Raw genomic sequence first — 22,533 nt, forward strand, 5'->3', positions numbered from 1 at the left:
CCAGAAGGCCTGTTTTCACTGATAAGAGCAGTCTCCGTGGCACTTAAGAAGACTGGGAGCAATAAGGGACGGATACACCACAATTCATGGTGTATAAGGAGAAAGGAATAGCCGGACAGCAGTCATAGGCTATAATGTTTGTCTTTTGCCCTGCAGAAGTCTGTCTAGAAATCAGATTTCATGCCACTTCCCCTGAAGCCTTCTGGGTGATTCAGGGAGGACCCTGAGTCCTCAGGAAGGTGACATACCATTTTGGATGCTTTTCTCCATTTGGTAAACAAACAAAAGCAAAACTGTGTGGAAGGAAGGTGGCATTAGGAAAGATCTCCTCACATGAGCGCTCAGTGTCTGGAAGAGCTCTGGCTAAGTCTCTGATTTCTCCCTTACGCATGGCTGATGCCAGTTACCAATAGTTCTGGGACAAGAGGCTCTTTGTAGTGCTGCTTCAAGTTGGGGGACTCAGATGTGCTGTGGGACAACTCACAGGAAACTACCAAGTCCCTTCAGACTTGAGGCACACATGTAATGACTGAATTTGCCTCATAAGGAGAATCACACCACATAGTTGATGGGGAATAACTGCTAATGTTGACTAAGTGCTGCTGTGAATTATGTGATTTTATTTAATCCTTACAACAATCCCATGAAATGGACACCATGATTGTCCCCACTTATACAATTAGGCAGGGAAAGGGGAAATGGCTTTTCCAAGTTTACCAATCAGTATAAATGGAAGAGCTAGGTCTGACCTCTGAAGCCATGCTCTTAAGGTACAATGCATGCTTCATTAGTGAATGGACAGATAGATGGATGGGTGGGTGGGTGGACTGACAGATGGGCTGCACTTATCCAGAAGTAGAGAGAAGAGATAACAACAGGTGCCCTTTGGTTGAGATTTTGTATTTCTACACTATCCTGAAAGATTTTTAAATGGCATGTGTATTTTTGAGGCACAGTTTATGAAAATAGTTATTTCTAGCTACAATGCCATTCAATGTGTAGCCCATATAATGCATGTTAAAAAAATCTATGCTGATTTTTACTGCACACACCTACATTAGGAGCTGTGGTTAAAAAATAAGTAAGCTGGGAACCTGGGTGGCTCAGTTGGTTAAGCGTCCGACTTCAGCTCAGGTTATGATCTCATGGTTCATGGGTTCGAGCTTCGCATCGGGCTCTGTGATGACAGCTCAGAGCCTGGAGCCTGTCTTTAGATTCTGTGTCTCCCTCTCTCTCTGACCCTCCCCTACTCATGCTGTCTCTCTCTCTCTCTCTCTCTCTTTCTCTCTCTCTTTCTCTCTCTCTCTCTCAAAAATAAATAAAACATTAAAATTTTTTTAAATAAATAAATAAATGAGTGAATAAATAAGCTGTTACTTACCTCTCTGGTATACAGAGCAGAGATCAAAATGAAAGCAACCAATGGAATAGCCATTTCTTATGGGTTGATTTAGGTTTTACATGACTATACTGCTTCCTGGCATGAAAAGCTCTGTGTAGGGTCTTTCCTTCCTTCACTCTCCCAAATTACATACATATAATCTGTTACATTAGTTCTAAACTTGGACAAAGTAGTTGCACCATTGGACCAAGCAGAATCCCAAAATCAAGGGTTGGGCAGGTAGGTGGGCACAAGGGGTGGTTGGGTGTGGGATTCCAGAATGTTTAGGAATAAGAGCTAGAGCATGATCTCTCTTTCTGAGACCTTTTCCTGTCCATGTTCGGGAACAAAACAGGATATATGTTCCATGCCTAGAGAATCTAAAGGGCCTTGAGCTCTCCTTTCTGCTACTTCTTCCGGCAGATGTGAACAGCAAGGAAATGCACAGTGGAAACCAGACTTCTGTGTCTCACTTCATTTTGGTGGGCCTGCACCACCCACCACAGCTGGGGGTGCCCCTCTTCCTGGCTTTCCTGGTGATCTATGCCCTCACTGTCTCTGGCAATGGGCTCATCATCCTCACCGTATTGGTGGACCCCCGGCTCCACCGCCCCATGTACTGGTTCCTGTGTCACCTCTCCTTCTTGGATATGACCATTTCCTCTGCCATTGTCCCCAAGATGCTAGCTGGCTTTGTCTTGGATAGCAGGGTTATCTCCTTTGGAGGCTGTGTAATCCAACTCTTTTCTTTCCATTTCCTGGGCTGTACCGAATGCTTCCTTTACACACTCATGGCTTATGATCGCTTCTTGGCCATTTGTAAGCCTTTACATTATGCCACCATCATGACCCGTAACGTCTGTAACTACCTGGCTTTGGGCACCTGGCTGGGAGGCACCCTCCACTCACTTTTCCAGACAAGTTTCATATTCCGGCTGCCCTTCTGTGGCCCGAACCGGGTAGACTACTTCTTCTGTGACATTCCTGCCATGCTGCGTCTAGCCTGTGCTGACACCACCATCAATGAGCTGGTCACCTTTGTGGACATTGGGTTCTTGGCCCTCACCTGCTTCATGCTTATCCTCACTTCCTATGGTTATATAGTGGCTGCCATCTTGCGAATCCAGTCCGTAGATGGGCGCCGCAATGCCTTCTCCACCTGTGTTGCCCACCTCACCGTTGTCATTGTTTACTATGTGCCCTGCACCTTCATTTACCTTCGTCCTGGCTCTCAGGAACCCCTGGATGGAGTGGTCGCTGTCTTCTACACTGTCATCACCCCCTTGCTTAACCCCATCATCTACACACTCCGCAACAAAGAGATGAAGGCAGCATTGTGGAGGCTGGGAGGTCGCAAGGATGCACAGCCTCACTGACTCAAGGATTGCAGACATGTAGAAGACACTAAAATTTAGGGCATCCGATGGGACACCCATACATGGGGAAATTTTAAGACAGAAAGGAAAGAAGGATCCATGCAGAGAGTAGAAACTCCTAGGTGTAGATGTGGAAACTCAGGAAATTTCCTGCTTTCAGACATGATTTTTCCATATTTCTTCTTTTAATTCCAATGGGCACCAGGCAAAGCAACTCAGCAAGGATGGCAGTTTGCAGGAAAGATCCAAGGTAAGTAAAATATCCATATAAAAAGTCTGTTTCTCTGTGGCATCAACCTACATGTTTATTATTGTTTCTAATCCTTGACCCGATACCCATATTGCTTTTGACATGTTACAAAAGACCATCATGCAAAATGTGAATGTTTCTCCAATGTTAAAAATGGTAACTAAGGGGGTGCCTGGGTGGTTCAGTCGGTTCAACTTCCAACTTTAGCTCAGGTCATGATCTTATAGTCCATGGGTTCAAGCCTCACGTTGGACTCCATGCTAACAGCTCAGATCCTGGAGCCTGCTTCAGATTCTGTGTCCTCCCTCTCTCTCTACCCCTTTCCCACTTACACTCTGTCTCTGTCTCAGAAATAAATAAACACTAAACTTTTTAAAAATAGTAACATACTTAAGAACATACTACTGTTTAGATTTTGAATATTGAGTATGTTTTGGCTTCCTTCTAAATTTGGCTTCATCCTTTAAAATTGAAACAGCACTCTGGCTTCATTTTTTTTTTAAGTAGGCTCCATGCCCAACGTGGGGCTTAAACTTGTGACCCTGAGATCAAGAGTCACATGCTCTATCAACTGAGCTAGCCAGGCACACCACTGACTTCATATTTTAAAACTTAAGTAATTGATCCAAGTAGAATTTTATATTAGAGAAAGAAACAAATTGTAAAATTTTGTTAACTTTCATTTCCCAAATGACTAACTTATTGTCACATTACCCTTATTAAATATTTGTCACACATGCATGCTTAATATGCTACATTTTAGGGGCACTTAGGTGACTCAGTTAATTAAGCAACCAACTTCTGCTCAGGTGATGATCTCACAGTTTGTGGGTTCAAGCCCTGCATCAGGCTCTGCACTGACAGCTGGGAACCTGGAGCCTGCTTCAGATTCTGTGTCCCCTCTCTCTGCCCTTCCCCTGCTTGTTCTCTCTCTCTCTTTCTCAAAATGAATAAATATTTAAAAATATTTTAATACTATGCTACCATAAAAAAATTTTTAATGTTTACTTATTTTTTGGAAGAGAGAAAGAGACAGAGCACAAGCAGGGGGGGGGCAGAAAGACAGAGAGGGAGACATGGAATCTGAAGCAGGCTCCAGGCTCTGGGCTGTTATGACAGGGCTTGAACTCAGACCAGGAGATCATGACCTGAGCTGAAATCGGACGCTTAACCAACTGAGACACTCTGGTACCCCTGCTATCTGTTAAATATATTAAATTCTTACATGTGCTTGATCTTATTTCACAATAGCAATGCTTGTACTCTGTTCCTCTCTCTCTCAGTTAAAAAAAATTTTTTTAATTAAAAAAAAAGATACAAATGGAACTACATTTCACAATTAAAGGCTAGTAAAGAGATAGAAAAATTCAAACGGAACTTTGATGTTGAGCTTGATCCATTGAAAAGAGTGGAAAGCATGTGTGTGGGGAGATAATTCCTAAAAATTTTAAGGAGACAAAATCTGTGGAAGAGCATGCAATAAACCACAGGAATTGCCTTTCTGATTGTTCAGTAAATACACAATCCGACGCTTTGGAACAATCTATAGAGCTTGGACTACAAAAACTCGCTCTGGATGTGTGGAGAATGGGGCTATTGTGTTCCTACCAATCAATAAAATGTGGACTCCAGACAATAGTTTATACAAGTATAATAAACTTTTCCACACCTCCTAAAAATAAGGCCTCACTCGTCAACATCTGCACCTCTAGAAACCTTTTAAAAAGCGGGATAGGAAAAGTCTGGGAGAAATCAAGTTTTGCAAGACCTTCAGTAGGATTTTCCAGGCTCCCTTGGAGATAATGTATTTACTCAGATAGGACATTAGATATACCCCCATGTGCCTAATGCAGTGAGTAGTTTCCCTACTGAAAGATTCACAGAGAAAGGAAGTAGGCAATAATAAAAGTCACTGACTTTTGAGGACCTACAGAGTAATCTTATATGTCTTTAAATGTTCCATGAGGTGGGGTGCCTGGGTGGCACAGTTGGTGAAGCGTTGGCTTCGGCTCAGGTCATGATCTCACAGTTTGTGGGTTTGAGCCCCGCGTCCGGCTCTGTGCTGACGGCCAGCTCAGAGCCTGGAGCCTGCTTCAGATTCTGTGTCTCCCTCTCTCTCTCTGACCCTCCCTGCTCACGCTGTCTCTCTTTGTCTCTCTAAAATAAATAAAAACCATTAAAAAAAATTAAATGTTCAATGAGGCAAATTGCACTTGGAGGTGACCTCTTAGAAAAAGAAACTATTAAAATGCAAAAATTGAACTCAAATTTTAAAGGGGGCAACTAACCAGCTACACTAAGTGAAAAGATGGTCATGGGGACAAAAGTTCCAACTACAAGCAGGCAAATCACTTCCTCCTGAGCAACACCTCCAGTATCACTTTGAGAATTTCTCATCCTAGAACTGTGGGCTCCAAAGCTCACTTTTCCCCTCTGAATCTCTTCTTGTATCACTACTATAGGGATAGCATCTGTTGGTGTTTGCCAACCTATTTTTATTGAGTATCTAAAATATAAAAGCCATATCAAGGCCCTTCAGGAGGTATACATATGACCCAATGAAGCATAGAGCGCTAGTAAGAGGAATTGGCTATTTACACGGAAGGAAAATGTTCAGATAACAGACAGGAAACTAACCTGCCTTGAAAAGTTTTGATTGTGCTTCAGACAGTGGAATCTCTATTTTTTAAGTGGAGAATGAAGAACGGTCAATGCAAAAGCACCATATGGAAAAATTGAGAGGCATGTGACAGATATTAGCATGACCAATTCATAGAAATCAAAATGTATCAAATGTGAATGTTTAGGTTATTAACTATAGTTATTGCAGAGAAGATAGAAAGGTGCATGGCAGAGCTATTTCAAAGATGGGCATGAAGTCATAGAATATGAGACATAGAACTATAAAAAGTGACCAGTTAGTGAGCAGTTTTTTCAGCACTTGCTATAACACACCTGGAATCTTCCTAAAACCTTATGGCTTAAGTATTTTTTTTAGTCCACTTACATATGAGGAAACCATGTCCCAAAAATTTCAAGAGACTTCATTACAAGCTACTCCACTTTCATGGATCCTGGATTTGAATAGGAGTCTACCTCTTTCCGGAACCCATACTGGGGTACCTGGGTGGCTCTGTTGGTTAAGCATCTGACTTTGGCTCAGGTCATGATCTCACGGTTTGTGGCTTTGAGCACTGCATTGGGCTCTGTGCTGACAATGTGGATCCTGCTTGAGATTCTCTCTCTCTTCTTTCTCTGCCCCTCCCTCACTTGTTCTCACTCTCTCTCTCAAAAAATAAATGAATAAACTAAAAAAAAAAAAAAAGAACCCATACTCACTTACTCATTTCACCATATCTTAGTGCCGTGGAGATCATCACCTACAATCCTTTGGTTACATGCGAGACCGCCTCATTCAGAAGATTTCAAGTTGTGCTTTGCATTTTTAAAACCAGATTTATTGAAGGAAAATTTACTCGTTTTAAGCATTTTTTAAGTTTACACAAGGTGTGCACATTCTAATTTTACTGCATTTCTGTCACTTTATGCCTATTTGTGGTGAGTCACTGTCCCCATCCACTGCCTCTACCTCTGTCCATTTCTCACGCATGTAGGTAATCATAAAATATGTGATCTTTTGTGTCTGACTTCTTTCATTTAGAATGCTTTTGAAGTTCATTCATATTCACAGTCATGCTCTTTTTTGAAGCTCATTATTTTAATCACAGTCACTATTTACATATGTAGCATATCAGTACTTAATTCTTTTTTATAGCTGAAAAGTATTGCATAATATGCATGTATCATGTCTTGTTCACTAGTTGGACATTTGAATTGTGTCTATATTTCAGCTATTATGAATAGTATATTTGTATATAAGTTTTCATGAGAACATGTCTTCAATTTTCTCATGTATCTAAGTAGGAGTGGAATTAGTGTATCAGATGGTAACTCTGTATAACTCTTTGAAGAAATTCTAAACTGTTTTCCATCATTGCTGTACCATTTTACATTCCCACCAGAATGTTCTAATTTCTCTACCATTCTTGCCAATATTTGTGCTTGCTTGCTTTCTAATACAAGAGGAGCCTGGGATATCTTGTTGTGCTGAGAAATAAGGAAGTGTATGAAATAGATGGAGTAGTCAATAAGGCACAGGTGACAAACTGAAGGAGCCCCAAATGGCCAAAGCTAGTATACTTTGAATAACAAATAATTATCATATCTGTTTATATTCAATCTCACAATAAAAAATGAGTCCCTACTGATATAAATAATTAAATAAATAAATGGAGAAGACACAGCTCTTCTTTACAGAAATTCCAATAAAAAGTATAGAAGGTAGAGGGTTTTTAAAAATCATCATTAGGTGGGTTGCCTGGGTGGCTCAGTCAGTTAAGCTTTGGACTTCAGCTCAGGTCACGATCTCACGGTTGGTGAGTTCCAGCCCCACATCGGGCTCTGTGCTGACAGCTCAGAACCTGGAGCCTGCATCAGATTCTGTGTCTTCCTCTCTCTCTCTGCCCTCCCCCATTCATGCTCTGTCTCTTTGTCTCTCAAAAATAAATAAACACTAAAAAAAAAAAAGTCACCATAGGCAACCAACAAAGTAATATTTTCGGGCAAAATACACAAATGTATGCTAAAATCAGTGAATGAAAGTTTGACAACATAGAGAATTTAAGCATAGTGTCAAAGTATCCCTTCTCCCAAGACATTTAATGTAACCAGCAATAAGATATATGGGTACCCTGTATACTCTGTAGTGATGTCCTGAAAAGGATACAACATTGTTTCTGTGGTATTATTGTCAAAAATGCATAAGCTCTATCTGCTCAGGAGAAAGCATCATACCTACCCAAATTGAGAGACATTATATGAAATAATTGACCAGTACCTACCCAAAAGGTAAAGGTCATTAACCACAATGAAAGAATAAGGACTGGGACATCTCGACGGCACTTAAACATCCAATTCTTGATTTCAGTTCAGGTCATGATCTCAGTGTTCATGAGATCGAGCCCCATGTGGGGCTCTGCACTTATTGCATGGAACCTACTTGGGATTCTCTCTCTCTCTCTTTCTGTCCCTCCTCTGAAAATAAATTTAAAAACTTAAAAAAAAAAGAATAAGCACTAACACAGATTGGAGAAGACTAAGATCCTATGCTGGGTGCTGACTAGGAAAAGGAAATTGATGAAACACTGGTGGCATTTTAATATAGTCTGTAGTTGAGTTTATAGTATAATACTGTCAATTTCCTGACTTCTATAATTTTACTACAGCTTATAAAATGATAACATTAGGAGAGTCTGGCTCAAAGTATATGTTAACTTTATTTTTTATTTGAGTAGAGTTGATACATAATATTACATCAGTTTCAGGTGTACTGATTCAACAAGTTTATCCATTATGCTGTGCTCCCAAGTATAACTACCATCTGTCACCACTCAACACCATTACAGTCCCATTGACTACATTCCCTATGCTATGCCTTTTATCTCCTTGACTTGTTCATTTTTCTAACTTTTCTATAAATTTAATATTTCAAAATAAGCTGTTATAAAATTTTAGAAGGAATTTAAATATTTTATTATACTTATCTTGAGTAAATAGTATCTTTCCATTAAGTCATGTTTTGTGTCATTCAGCATGTTTTCTTTCTTCAGATTTCTTTCTTTGTAACAGCTCATTAAAGTATACATTTCCAACCATGAAATTAACCTGGTTAAGTATACAGTTCAGTGATGGTTAGTAAATTTACAAAGTTGTACAACTATTACCACAATCCAATATGAGAACATTTCCATCACTTCATAAAGATCTGACTATTTGTAGTCATTCCCTGTCTCATCCTGGTCCTAGGCAACCACTAATCTTTCTTTCTTTATAGATTTGTCTTAACAGGACATTTCATCAAAATGGATGCAGACAATATGTGATCTTTGTGTCTGGCTTCTTTCGCTTAGCACACTGTTTTTGAGTTCTATCCATTTTATGAACTGCATTTGTATTTTGTTCTGTTTGATTGCTAAGTGATATATTTCATTACATGACTATACTTTTTTTTTAATACATTCACCAATGAACAATAAACATGATTGTTTCTAGGCTTTGGCTATTATGAATATTTCTGCTATAAACATTCGAGGTTATGGGGACATAAGTTTTCCTCTCTCTTGTGTAGATTTCTAAAAATGGAAAGGCTAGATCATTAGGTACATTCATGTTTAACTTTTTAAGAAACTGCCAAACTATTTTTCAAAGTAGCTATACCATTTTGCATTTTCACTCGCAATATATAGAGGTTTCCATTTCTCTACCTTCAGTAACACTTGTTACCTTTTATCTTTTTTAAAAGTCATATCCATTTCAGCAAATATGAAGAGAGAAAATCTAAACTCAATTAGTTGAAATGTCAGGGATCCTTATCTACGACTGATAGAAAGGATACTATGATATATTGATCTACCCAACATTGAAATAGGCTTTCTTGTGAAATAAGGATTACTTCATTACTGAATTTATTCAAATAGAAACTATATAATATTTTTTGTCAGGAGCATAATGGGAAATATTACTTCCTTGAACAAACTACTGAGTATGAAGAAATACAAGGTCATATGTTATGTGTCCTACTGCATTTTATATAAAATAATAATTATCACAAATAATGTTGTCCCCTTTTTTAATTTGACAACTAGAAGAACAGAGAAATTAAGTACCATGCTCCCTCTCTTTCAGCTAAGAAGTGTCTGGCCAGGGATTTAAACTTAAGTTTATAAAAATCAAACTAAACTTGACTCCTTAATATTTCCATTGCTTAATCCCCAAAATGTTCATGGGAAACTAGAGAAGGCATGTTTCTCTTAGGAAAACATGATATATGCTCATGGAACACCAAAGTAGTCCAAGGCACCACATGCTTAGGTATTTATTCATAGTCATCATGAACACTCTAGGTTTCGGGTTTTAATTAATCAGTGTGAGATAAAATATTCATAAAGGGCTTGTAGAGGAATTAATGTCCCAACTTCACTACAGAGAGTAAATTTACGAGAGATTAAAGGAATTTTGTACGAGTTCAAAAATAGAATGCAGTGAGGAGATTAGGGAGAGATTAAGGCAAATTGCAGAGAAGATGAGGCAAACAGCATCCCTCGATAAGAGAGGTTTCTTCAGGGGATTGCAGGAGATAAAGGCTTTGTGATACTAGTGGAAACAAGGTATAGATAATTTTGAATATCAGACAGATATATTGTATGCCTTAGGGGTGGGGAAGAGAGGTAAATTAAACAATGTTGTTGTAAGACTGACAAAGGAGCTGAATACAGATCATTTGCTACATTTCAGACCTGAGAACAATGGGGCAGAAAATCATTGTGAAAATCTAGGTATAAAATATGCACATGCAGGGTTAGGTCCGTGGGGATTGAAGCAATAGAAACCAGGAGTATAAAGAAAATCTTCAGGGGTGCCTCAGTGGCTTGGTCAGTTGAATGTCCAACTTCAGTTCATGTCATGATCTCTTGGTTCATGAGTTCAAGCCCCTCATTGGATTCACTGCTGTCAGCACAGAGCCCACTTTGGATCCTCTGTCCTCTCTCTCTCTGCCCCTCCCCCACTTGCGCTCGCTCTCCCTCTCTCTTTGAAAAATAAATAAAACATATTTTTTAAAAAATAAAGTAAAAGTTTTCACATAAAGCTACATCTAATTAAGTTTAGGAAGTTAAAGGGTGGAAAGAATCAAAGAAAACTCTTAGATTTCAGTTAAGACTCTACAATAAAGGCACAGGAAAACATTTCCCAAGGGCTGAAATGACTTACAGGAATAACAAGAAATGCACTTATCAATTTGTCTTTATAATTATTCAGCCAATTCTCTAAGGCTTCATTGTCACACACTGGAGAATTGCTGTGGGTAGCTATAATTCAAAGGGCTCCCTGTGGGTGAGGGATGGATGGAACCACTGGGCCTCTGGCTGATGTAACAGCACCTAAACTCTGGGCAAATCTTCTCAGAAGATGGGATACAACTCCCTGATGGCACATGGCAGTAAGATCCTGCTTATCTCCTTCTGCAATGTGGCACAGAAAATGAGGAGAGTGAGGGCATCTCAGTTCTGGAATATTTGTGAAAAAGGTATGATCCACAAGAGTAAGATTTGTGAATCGATAATTATATTGGTGTTATTTAGGGACTGCACTTCTCCAAATAATTGTCACAGTCCTTTATGTGCCTCAAAAAGATAGGGGATCCCGTATTGAAATATTTCTTGCAGCAGCAAGAGAACACTAGAACAGGTCCAAAGAACAAAATGAGCCTGTCTCTCTCTCATTTGTGGGGCAAGACCAAGCTGACATAGCCCAATGGCTAATGACATTTCAGGAAGGAGAAATGACCATTGATTATGTCTGTTGGAGACATTTTTGTTGCAAAAGAGATAAGTAACCACTCCGTGTGTGAGAAAGATGTCCATGAAGACAAGGGACCCCAACCAGACTGTGGTGAGCCACTTCTTCCTGGAGGGTCTCATGTGTACTGCTGAACATCCTAGCCTCTTCTTTCTCCTCTTCCTCCTCATCTACAGCATCACCTTGACTGGGAATCTCCTCATTCTCATAACTGTGGGCTCTGACCCTCACCTCTGCTCCCCTATGTACCACTTCCTGGGGCATCCCTCCTTCCTGGATGCCTGTTTGTCCACAGTGACAGTGCCCAAGGTCATGGCAGGCCTCCTGACCAAGGACGGGAAGGTGATCTCCTTTGAGGGCTGTGCCACACAGCTTTACTGCTTCCATTTCCTGGCCAGCACTGAGTGCTTTCTATACACTGTCATGACCTACGACCGCTACCTAGCTATCTGCCAACCCCTACGCTACCCAGTGGCCATGAACAGACAGATGTGTGCGGGGTTGGCAGGGATAACTTGGGCCATAGGTGCCGTGCACTCTGCAATCCACACCGCCCTCACCTTTCACCTGCTCTACTGCGGTTCTCATCACATTGCCTACTTCTTCTGTGACATACCCCCCATGCTGCAGCTGGCCTGCGCAGACACCACCATCAATGAGCTTGTCATGCTTGCCAACATCGGCATTGTGGCAGCAAGTTGCTTGATCCTCATCATCATATCCTACGTCTTTATTGTCATGGCAATGCTGCGGCTCCGCACTGCCCAGGGTCACCAGCGTGCCTTCTCCACCTGCACCTCCCACCTCACTGTGGTGCTCCTGTACTACATGCCCCCTGTATTCATCTACGTACAGCCTCGCTCTGCGGGGGCAGGAGCTGGGGCCCCTGCTGTCTTCTACACAATGGTCACTCCCATGCTCAACCCTTTCATTTACACTCTGCAGAACAAGGAAGTCAAACGGACTCTGCAAAGACTTCTGGGCCGAGGCTGCCAAGAGTCTCCAACCAGGAGCCCACCCCCTGACCCTTGTCATGACTCTTAATTTGCCCGCCAAGGAAACGACTATCCTCATAGCAAAATGGGGAGGGGAAATCATTCAAGTGGAAATCACCGCAACTGAGTTTCAGCTCAGCCATGAACTTTCCCCCCTCCCTTTGGCCAAGCGACGTTTATCAATGTCTGGGTCTCAAGCTCTTCATCTATAAATGGAAAGATTGCTTAAGTGATGTGTAACCTTCAAGATCTGGGTTCCATGGCTCAGAGGTATGTGAAATGCAGTACATATCCTCATTTGTTTTAGTGATCCTTTTTTATTTCATATACGATCATGTGGTTGAATTTGTGGCACATATTAAAGAATACTAATAACTGGGGTGCCTGGGTGGCTCAGTCAGTTAAGCATCCGACTTCCATTCAGGTAATGATCTCATGGTTTGTGAGTTTCAGCCCCTCGTTGGGCTCTGTGCTGACAGCTCAGAGCCTGCAGCTTGTTTCAGATTCTGTGTCTCCTTCTCTCTCTGCCCCTCTCCTGCTTGCACTCTCTGTTTCCCAAAAATAAATAAACTTTGAAAAAAATTTTGTTTAAAGAATATTAATCAACAAATCAATGAAACTTTACCTCTGTATCACCTAGCTTAAGAGAACAAACCACATTTTTTAAGATAATAAAATACAATTACAAGGAGAAAAGTGACTTGCTCAAAGTCACCTAGAAAACGTCATCATCTTCATCTTCATGCTCAAGACAGTATACAATGAAGTAGTAGAAATAACGTGGATTTTGAAGTCAGATTCACCAGTTTTCTAATCTTGATCCCACCGGTAGTAGATGTAGAATCTTGTGCAAATGTTATAATAATAATGAATGTGTTCTATTACTAGTAATATTGAGGCACTTGGGTGGCTCAGTTGGTTAAGCTTCCACCTGCAGCTCAAGTCATGATCTCACGGTTTGTGGGTTCGAGTCCCATGCCGGGCTCTGTGCTGATGGCTTGAAGCTTGGAGCCAGCATTGGATGTTGTGTCTCCCTCCCTCTCTCTCTCTCTGCCCTTTTACTGCTAGTGTTCTGTCTCTCAGTGTCTCTCAAAAATGAATTTTTAAAAGTTAAAAAAACATGTTAATTAAATAATTAATAATATAAATAAATAATAATTAAATATTAAAAACAACTACTTTGTATGCTTTTATAATGACTGAATAATATAATTATGTCAAGTGCCTGGTGCAAAATAAATGCTCTCGTTTCTTACCAAGCAGGCTACAGATGTCAAAGAGAGCTTATTATACTAGCTAAGGTTCAAAGTATCTCTGAAGAACTGGCAGAGTTTTGATATCTGCATGGAACATGGAGGAAGCAACTGCAAAAAAATATATATTTCTAGACTTCGAGGTAACAAATAATAACTCAAGGCTCTAGTTACAGCAGATTGCCAAATGAATGGGTGGAGCCATGCCATATTCAAAAAAGGGTGTGAATGACCCTGAACTATTCTGTGGACTGAAAAAGGGCTTTGAATGTCAGACTAAAGAGTTTGGCTTATGCACCAGGCAATCTGCCTCCTTATTTCTCTTGTTCTTTAGGAAGAAGAGGAAGCCACATTCATAAAGGCTAAAACATGGAATATGTGAGAAGAGAGAAGAAAAGAAACAAATGGTAGAGTGACCAGTTAATAGACTATTATAACATCCTAGACATAAGAGAAAACATTGTTTGACTTGGGTGATAACATTGGAGATGGAGAGGCATTTTACAGAATTATGTTAGAGGTGTTTTAAAGGGAACAAATTGAAAGAGTTTCAGACCTGGAACATTTCATTTTAAGCACATACATGTGTACCTATTTATAATATTCCTCCTTAGAATTTTATTTTAAGACAATGTTATGAATCATATTAAACAGATAAGGAAACTGAGACTGAAGGAGGTGATGTAACTTTTCCAAGGTCATGCAACCAGTAATAATTGGAGCCAGGAGTTCAACTCACATCTCTATGGCTTCAGAGCCCTAACATTTCAATTATACCATAATATCTTAGAGAACTGGATCTAGCCTTCCCTGTTTATAAACTCCCAATTACCTTAGAGGTCTCAATGTCATGCTAGACCTTTAACTAAGGGAAGTCTTCTTTGAGATAATTATTCCTTGACCTTTACATAGTGCCTCATCCCCCATAAAGGCAGGGTCTGAACCTGGCCTTTCTAGAAAGGAAAATATACATCAAAATGAGGGGCAGGGGGCGAGAAAGAAGGGAGAGAGAAGGAAATGGAGAGAAAATGCAGCACTCAGCCAAAAGTCAGAGCTGATCTCCTTTGTTCTAGAATCTCCGAGTTCCTGAGATTTCTGTAGGAAGACCAGAAGGGACCCAGGTAAATTCATTATTCACAGAGAGTAGGTTTTAAGCACAGGTAGGATATAGGAGAACCAAACACAGAATGGGAGATAGTGCTAAAACAACCTGCAGTCCTGTCCTAAAGCATTCCTCTATCTTGTCAAACTCCAGCTATTTTCTTTAAATAATAGGATACATCTTGGAAGAAAACTACCTAGGCCATTCCAGTCCATTCTCCTCAACTTTGGCCCTAACATTCTATATCTGTCTGCCCAGTGAGAATCCTTTCCTCTCTCAAACTCTGCTCCTCCATCTTCATATCTAACTTTGGCAGCATGAATTCTTCATCACACTGATTTATTTTACCCTTCACAATGGCACTATCCTGTCTTATATAGTTACTGAATGTGTCATGTGCATAACTAGATTATAAGAATCTTGGGGCACCTGCGTGACTCAGTCAGTTGAGTGTCCGACTCTTGATTTCAGCTCAGGTCATGATCCCAGGGTCATGGAATTAAGCCCTATGTTGAGCTCTGTGCTGAGCACAGAGTCTGCTTGAGTTTTTTTTCTCTCTCTCCCTCTGCCCCTCTCCCCTGCTCACTCTCTCCCTAAAATAAAATTTAAAAAATATTTTAATAAAAAGATGTTTTAAAGAACTTTAAGAGCACAGATCCCTATACCTCATATATATCCCAAACAAAGGTTAATGCTGTGAAATACTTGTTCAACTAAATATTCAAGATCTGAAAATCAAACAAGACACTGTCCATTCTTCATAATTGAAAGATATCAGTCAAAAAAATTGGTTTTTCATTCCAGTAGGGAAAAGAGATAAGCTGTTCATCCCAATTGCTTTCTTCTTTTAGATATTTTGATCTTTAGGTTTGATTTTTAAATGTAGGAAACTTAGTGTACTTAAATTCACTTGAAATTTAGGGGGAAGCAGACTAAAGAATCAAAATAAAATGAAATAATTTAAATAAAAATTAAAATGAAAACAATTAAATAAATTAAAATAAATTAAATTAAATCAATAAAATAGATTAATTAAAATAAATGAACATTAAAATATTTTTATTTTGATAATTTAATCAATTTGTTTTAGTTATTTTATTAAACGCTGGGAGCAGCACCGGCCTTGCTGGATGACAGGGTCACAGTAAGGAAATGGCAGACGTGCATGGCTCCTGCCATGAGAGGCGGAAACTGGCATCTCCTTCTGCTACTACTCATGTGAAATTAAGCCTGTTGCTATTGATTAAGCTTCACGATGTTCCAAGTCATAACCAATATTCCCCATACAGATACCTCATGGGAAGAAGCATATTCCCACCTCTATTAGAGGAATTTAAACAAAGCAGTGCAGATGTTTGTTGATCTAATGAGCCTCCCAAACTTAAGGCATAAATAATGAAAGGAGTTAAAGAACACAAGATTAACTATTAACTCTGGCCCAGAGAAAAAGAGCCTAACTTAGGAATAAGAAACAAACAAGAGCCAGGCATAAGTTACTGTGCATACCTATGCTAATTGGTGCCCATTATGAGGATGGGTAAGAGTAGCTACAACTTATACTCATATGCAAAGGCCAGCACATCTAGGGCACCTATGGTGCTTACACCTTCAACATCAAAGAACAAGGTTGACAAAAGGTTTATTTACTAACCATCACAAATACATTCTGGCTCCTAGCCTTGTTTATGCCTGAATCTTAGCATTATTATTATAAACAAATGTGTTTGCTATCTGCTTCTCACTGAAAACATCCTGCTATCTTCTTAGTTGTAAGATTTACTACCAGTTCAAACAAATGTGAATGTTATCTGCTTTTCACTGAGAACATCTTGTTATCCTATGATGTGTAAGTTACCTCATTGTAATTAGAGTAGTTCTGCAAGAATGCCTCTGTAAAACCTGTTTCTGCACCCTTTTCAAAGCATCTTTTCACTGAGAATTATTTGTAAAAATTCCACTTTTTGATGTCCTGTTAAGAAGTAAATCTATAAATAAAGACACAAAACCTGACAGGGTGGAGATGATGCCTGGCTGGTGACCAAGAAAGAAACCCGGTGCTCTCTCTCAATTCATTTTTTGCTGATGCCGTCACCTCCTTCAGGGGACCCTGGACCTGCTGGAGCTGGACTCTGGTAATTAAATAAACTTATTTAATTTAAATTAAAATAAAAACAATACTTAACAAAAGGAAAACTGCCTCCCCAGCCTCCCCACCATGCAAATAGTACTGATATTTCTTTTTGATGAATATAGTAAAGGGGCAGGAGACAAAAGGTACTTAGATGGGATCATTTGAAGGGAAGGACATGATACCAGAGTAACTGAGCATTCTTATTATTGGTCACCCATGGCATGGAGCTTCTGCAGGAGAAGATCCCTTGTAGTCCTGAAGGAAGAGTGTGTTCAGGAAATTGTGATCAGGTTAACTAAATGTTCTCATAGGGTGAAGGGTTTCCACAGCAGCAATGGCATTCAAATAATGAATTTATGCAAGGGATATATGATTTCAGGCTGTTGTTTCAATAATGTGAAAATCTGTAAAACATGTAGCTGTGTCCATCTCACCAGCACTGCTAGAATTTCATTTCTCTGAAAACACTTTGTTCCTTAGTTTTTATTGGCAAGTTTACATCCACCTGCCATTTTAATGATTGATAACAGTTCTGCTGTATAAATTAGGGTAAATATCTGAAAGCATTAAAACAGGGGGAGCACAGACTTGGAGAAGCTACAACGAGGTAATGTTTGCCCAGAATGTTGTAGAAACATGTAAGCTTAGGAATCGGATGTTCAATAACCAGTTTTCTCCCTCTTTAATTAAGGGAGGTTCACTTTGAGATAAGGATTCCCCGTCTACAGCCATACCACCCTGAACGCTCCCGATCTCGTCTGATCTCAGAAGCTAAGCAGGGTCGGGCCTGGTTAGTACTTGGATGGGAGATAAGGATTCCCCGAGGTTTGAAAAGGAATCCTTGAACTTAGATCATTTTCTCTCTCTCGCTTTCTCTATCCTTCTTTCTTTCTCTGTCTCTCAATCTCTCCCCCTCCCCAGCCTCCCAACAAAGCCTAACTAAACTCTAAGATACTGGTGCAGATTGTATTTTGCAAAGATGACCACAACAGTATCATCCATCCCAAATGTTCTTCTTGAAAGGAAACTAGGCACTTGCCCATCCAGAGGTAGAGAGTCTTTTTCTTCCCATCCTGAATTTGGAAGATGCTCTATGACTCTAGGGCTAGATCATAAAGGCAATGCAGCCTCACCCTGGCTCTCTAAGGCACTTGCCCTTGGAACTAGTCACCATGCTCTGAGGAAGGACAGTCAGGGACCCCATAAGGAGACAAATGGGAAGAGGCCCACATGAAGAGGTATTAAGGTCTTGGGTCCTCAGCAGCCAAGTTCTCAGAGACAACAGTGAGTGCAGCCTTACCAGCTGTATGACTGAGCCATCCAACCTCAGGCTGCCCCAGCGAATACCACATGAAGAAGAGATTAGCCTTCCACACTGATCCTGGCACAAATTCCAAATTTGTGACTAAATAAATGATTGTTATTGTTGTAAGATACTAAATTTTGTTACACAGCATAAACATTAACAGAATACAAACAATTTTCTAGTGTTGGTGGTCACTGCCACCAGTGTTTACACACAGACATGCATATATTGTCATCCCCAATCAGGAACTGAGGGGACACTTAGAGATGGACTTTGATTGCCCTTCCAAATAATTTACTTATTGTTCTTTATATTCTGCTCCCTCATATATATTATAATCATAGAACTAGTAATAGAACAAACTAATTCCAATGTTAGCAGGAGGAAACACATAATAAATATTAGAGTAGTAATGAATGAAATAGAAAATGGGGGAACAATAGAAAAAAATCTACGTAACTAAGAGTTTGTTTTTTTGAAAAGATAAACAAAAGTGACAAACCTCTTATTAGACTAAGGGGAAAAATAGCAGAAACTCAGAAAAATAAAATCAGAAATAAAATAAGAGACTTTACACAACTGATGGCCAGAAATAAAAAAAAGATCGTGAGAGATGATTATGAATATCGGCCAGCAAATTTTGCAATGTAGAATAAATGGAAAAATTCCAAGAAACCTAAAATTTATGAAGACTGAATCTTGAAGAAACAGGAAGTCTGAAGAGATCTGTAACAAATATGCAGTTTAAATAACCACTTAAACCTCCCCCCCCCCCCGCCCCAAAGAAAAGCCCAGGATGAGAAGGCTTCACAGATGAATTCTACCAAACATTTAAAGAAGAATTGAAGGGCGTTTGGGTAGCTCTGTCAGTTAAATGTCCTGTCCCACCCTTGGTTTCAGCTCAGGTCATGATCTCAGAGTTTGCTGGATGGAGCCCTACACTGGGCGTTGACTTTAAGGAACCTGCTTGAGATTCTTTCTCTCCCTTGTCTATGTGCCTTTCTCTCCCTCTCTCTCTCAAAATAAATGAACATTTAAAAAGTGTTAAATAATAAAATAAAGAAGAATACCTGGGGCGCCTGGGTGGCTCAGTTGGTTAAGCCTCCGACTTCGGCTCAGGTCAGATCTCAAGTCCTTGGGTTCAAGCCCAGCGTCAGGCTCTGTGCTGACAGCTAGCTCAGAGCCTGGAGCCTGCTTCCATCTCTGTGTCTCCTTCTCTCTCTGCCCCACCCCCTCTCATGCTCTGTCTCTGTCTGTATCAAAAATAAATAAAGCATTAAAAAAAATTAAAAAAAAGAAGAATACCAATGTTTCTTAAACTCTTGGGTAAATCAATGGCAGATGGTGGGAGACAAGTATCTAACTGTGAAAATGGCAGCTTACAAACAAACAAGGAGAGAAAGCAGGTGGTAATGGTTTAAGGTTGGAGTCATCAGTATAAACTCATGTTTAACATCATATAGCTACAGATGATTGCATATATATACATTTACATATATATCCTTTTTCTGTCAGCTTAGAGGGCGTAGAAGCAATGATACCCTAGTAACAGCAAGTACATCTAGTGGCCAGGTATTGGTTTCTAATGATGTTCTCCAAAAAAGAAAAGAAACCAGGAAAGGAACTTGGGGAGGAAAGATCATACTGGAGCATTTTGTAGTGCCACAAAGCAAAGAAGTACTAAACTACACACACACACACACACACACACACACACACACACACGCACGTACAGATAGGGTTATGTCAAAGAGATGCAAGAACCAATTGAAAGGGTTCTCAATGGCAAAAATTTGAATAATATGAGCCACAGAATAAATAAAGTAGTGATAGATTATAATTTAAATGTAAAATAGGGGCTCCTGAGTGGCTGAGTTGGTTTAGCCTCTAACTCTTGATTTGGCTGAGATCATGAGCTTGGGGCTCCTGAGTTTGAGCCCTGCACTGGACTTTGTGCTGACAGTCTACTTGGGGTTCTCTCTCTTTCTTTCTTTCTCTCTCTGTCTCTCCCCCACTTGTGCTCATTCTCTCTGAAAATAAATGAACTTAAAAAATAATAAAAATTAAAAAAAATGTCTATAATAATAAATATTATAATAAATGTGATATAAATGAATGATTGGATGAATGAATGAATAAATTAATAAATATGGAGCAGAAGCCCAAAGAACATAGAAGAAACAAAATAATCAAGATAAGAGCAAAAATATATAAACTATAGACAATATTTGTAATCCACATATCCAATGAAGGACTTTCTGGAATGAATCTAGAATGTATTTAAAAAGAAAAGGGAAAAACCATCAAAACTCAATAGTAAAAACAATAACAACAACAACAAAACAGCTCTATTAGAAGATGGGCGGGGCACCTGGGTGGCTCAGTGGGTTGACCATCCAACTTCGACTCAGGTCATGATCTCACAGCTTGTGGGTCTGAACCCTGCATCTGGCTCTGTGCTGACAGCTCAGAACCTGGAGCCTGCTTCTGATTCTGTGTGTGTGTGTGTGTGTGTGTGTGTGTGTGTGTGTGTGTGTGTCTGCCCCTCCTCCTCTTATTTTCTGTCTCTCTCTTTCAAAAATAAATAAACATTTAAAAAATTTTGTTTGAATGGGCAAAATACATAAAGAGACCAATCACTTGCCAAATAAGTACATGAAAGTATGTTCAATATCAGCAGAGATTTAGGGTAATGAAAATTAAATCCATGATGGATCCATCAGAAGGACCAAAATGAAATATAGTGACCATACTAAATGATGGCATAGATGTGGAGAAACTGCATCATTCATACACTGCTGGAGAGGATGGAAAATTGCATTATAGCAACTCTGGAAAGATTTGGGCAGTTTCTTTTTCTCTTTGTCTCTCTTTTTTTTTTCCTAAAAGAAAATGAATCTAAAATTTTTTTTCTTACATTTTACTGAGATACAGTTGACATGTAGTATTGTGAAAATTTAAAGTGTATACTGTGTTAATTGGATACATTTATATACTACAATATGATTACTACCCTAACATTAGCTAATACCTCTATCACAGCCCATAATTCTTTTTTGTGGTAAGAACAATGAAATGCTAGTCTCTTAGCAAATTTGAAGTTTATAATAGACAGTGTTGCTGATTATAATCACTGTGCTGTGAATTAGATCTCCAAGATTTATCTGCTAGCTGCAAGACAGGGATTTTTTAGATTCCAGATATAAATCATGTCATATGTTTGTTGTCTTTCTCTTTCTGATTTATTTCACTTAACATAATGCCCTCAGGGCCCATCCATACTGTCAAAACAGCAGAATTTTCTTCTTTCTCAAAACATGTAAACATGCAACTGCCACTCAGTACAGCAGTTGTACTCCTGAGCATTAATCTTAGAAATGTTTACACAAAAACCTATGCATAAATGTTTTAGCAGATCTATGCATAATAGCCCAAAACTGGAAATAACTGAGATATCCTTCCAAGTGTGACTGGTTAAATCATCACACTTCCATACTACGGAACACTACCCAGTAATAAAAAGACAACTATTTTTTATTTAATTTTTTAATACTTATTTGTTTTTGAGAGACAGATCAGGAACAGGGGAGCAGCAGAGACAAAGGGACACACAGAATTCAAAGCAGGCTCCAGGCTCTAAGTTGCCAGCACAGAGCCCGACACAGGGCTCGAACCCACGAATCATGGGGTGAGATCATGACCTGAGCCAAAGTCAGATGCTCAACTGACTGAGCCACCCAGGCGCCCCAAAAGACAACTATTAATACACACAACAATTTGGATAAATATTCAGAAATTTAAATGGAGTGAAAAAATGTCAAAAAGTTACATACTATATGATTCCATTTATGGAACATTCTGGAAATGACAAAATTATAAAAATAATGAACAAACACCTAGTGATTGCTAGGTGTCAAGGAGAAGATGGAATTGAAAGAGAAGGGAGTATGGCTATAAAGGGTAATGTTAAGACACGGGTTGTTAATATGACTGTTTTGCAAGATGGTACCAGGGGGAGGAAATTGGGTAGATGGCACGTCTTACAGTTGCATATGTATCTATAATTATATCAAAATAAAAAGCTTAATCAAAAAAAACTAAGCAAAAAAAAAAAGAAAAAAGAAAAACAGATAAAAGGACAATGTAACTCCAGCAGTATACCAATATCAAATTAAAAGTTGATTACATATGTTAACCTAATAAACTTCAGCTGGTGTCACTTATGTTTTGAACTTGATCTAAGTTTTTCTTTAAAAACAAATTGGGGCCCCTTAGGGGTTAGTTGGTTAAGTGCCTGATTTGACTTCGGCTCAGTTCATGGTCT

General features: G+C 39.4%; 2 protein-coding genes across 2 annotated transcripts; both read left to right on the forward strand.

The window, feature by feature from the left end:
* The first annotated feature begins 1,767 nt into the window (after nt 1-1,767).
* On the forward strand, nt 1,768-2,757 carry LOC115272066 (olfactory receptor 10G6). The gene has a single exon (XM_029915100.1). The coding sequence runs from the start codon at nt 1,822-1,824 to the stop codon at nt 2,755-2,757; it is 936 nt and encodes a 311-aa protein (XP_029770960.1). The 5' UTR covers nt 1,768-1,821.
* An 8,704-nt stretch (nt 2,758-11,461) lies between these two features.
* LOC115272663 (olfactory receptor 10S1) lies at nt 11,462-12,466 on the forward strand. The gene has a single exon (XM_029915669.1). It carries the CDS (start codon nt 11,480-11,482, stop codon nt 12,464-12,466), a length of 987 nt encoding a protein of 328 aa, XP_029771529.1. The 5' UTR covers nt 11,462-11,479.
* The last annotated feature ends 10,067 nt before the right edge of the window (nt 12,467-22,533 follow it).

This window comes from Suricata suricatta, chromosome 11 (assembly GCF_006229205.1).
Source record: "Suricata suricatta isolate VVHF042 chromosome 11, meerkat_22Aug2017_6uvM2_HiC, whole genome shotgun sequence".
NCBI classification, from domain to species: Eukaryota; Metazoa; Chordata; class Mammalia; order Carnivora; family Herpestidae; genus Suricata; species Suricata suricatta.

Excerpts from the sequence above, each read along its gene's own strand:
- LOC115272066 (XM_029915100.1), top strand. The coding sequence starts at position 1,822 with ATGCACAGTGGAAACCAGACTTCTGTGTCTCACTTCATTTTGGTGGGC.
- LOC115272663 (XM_029915669.1), top strand. The coding sequence starts at position 11,480 with ATGTCCATGAAGACAAGGGACCCCAACCAGACTGTGGTGAGCCACTTC.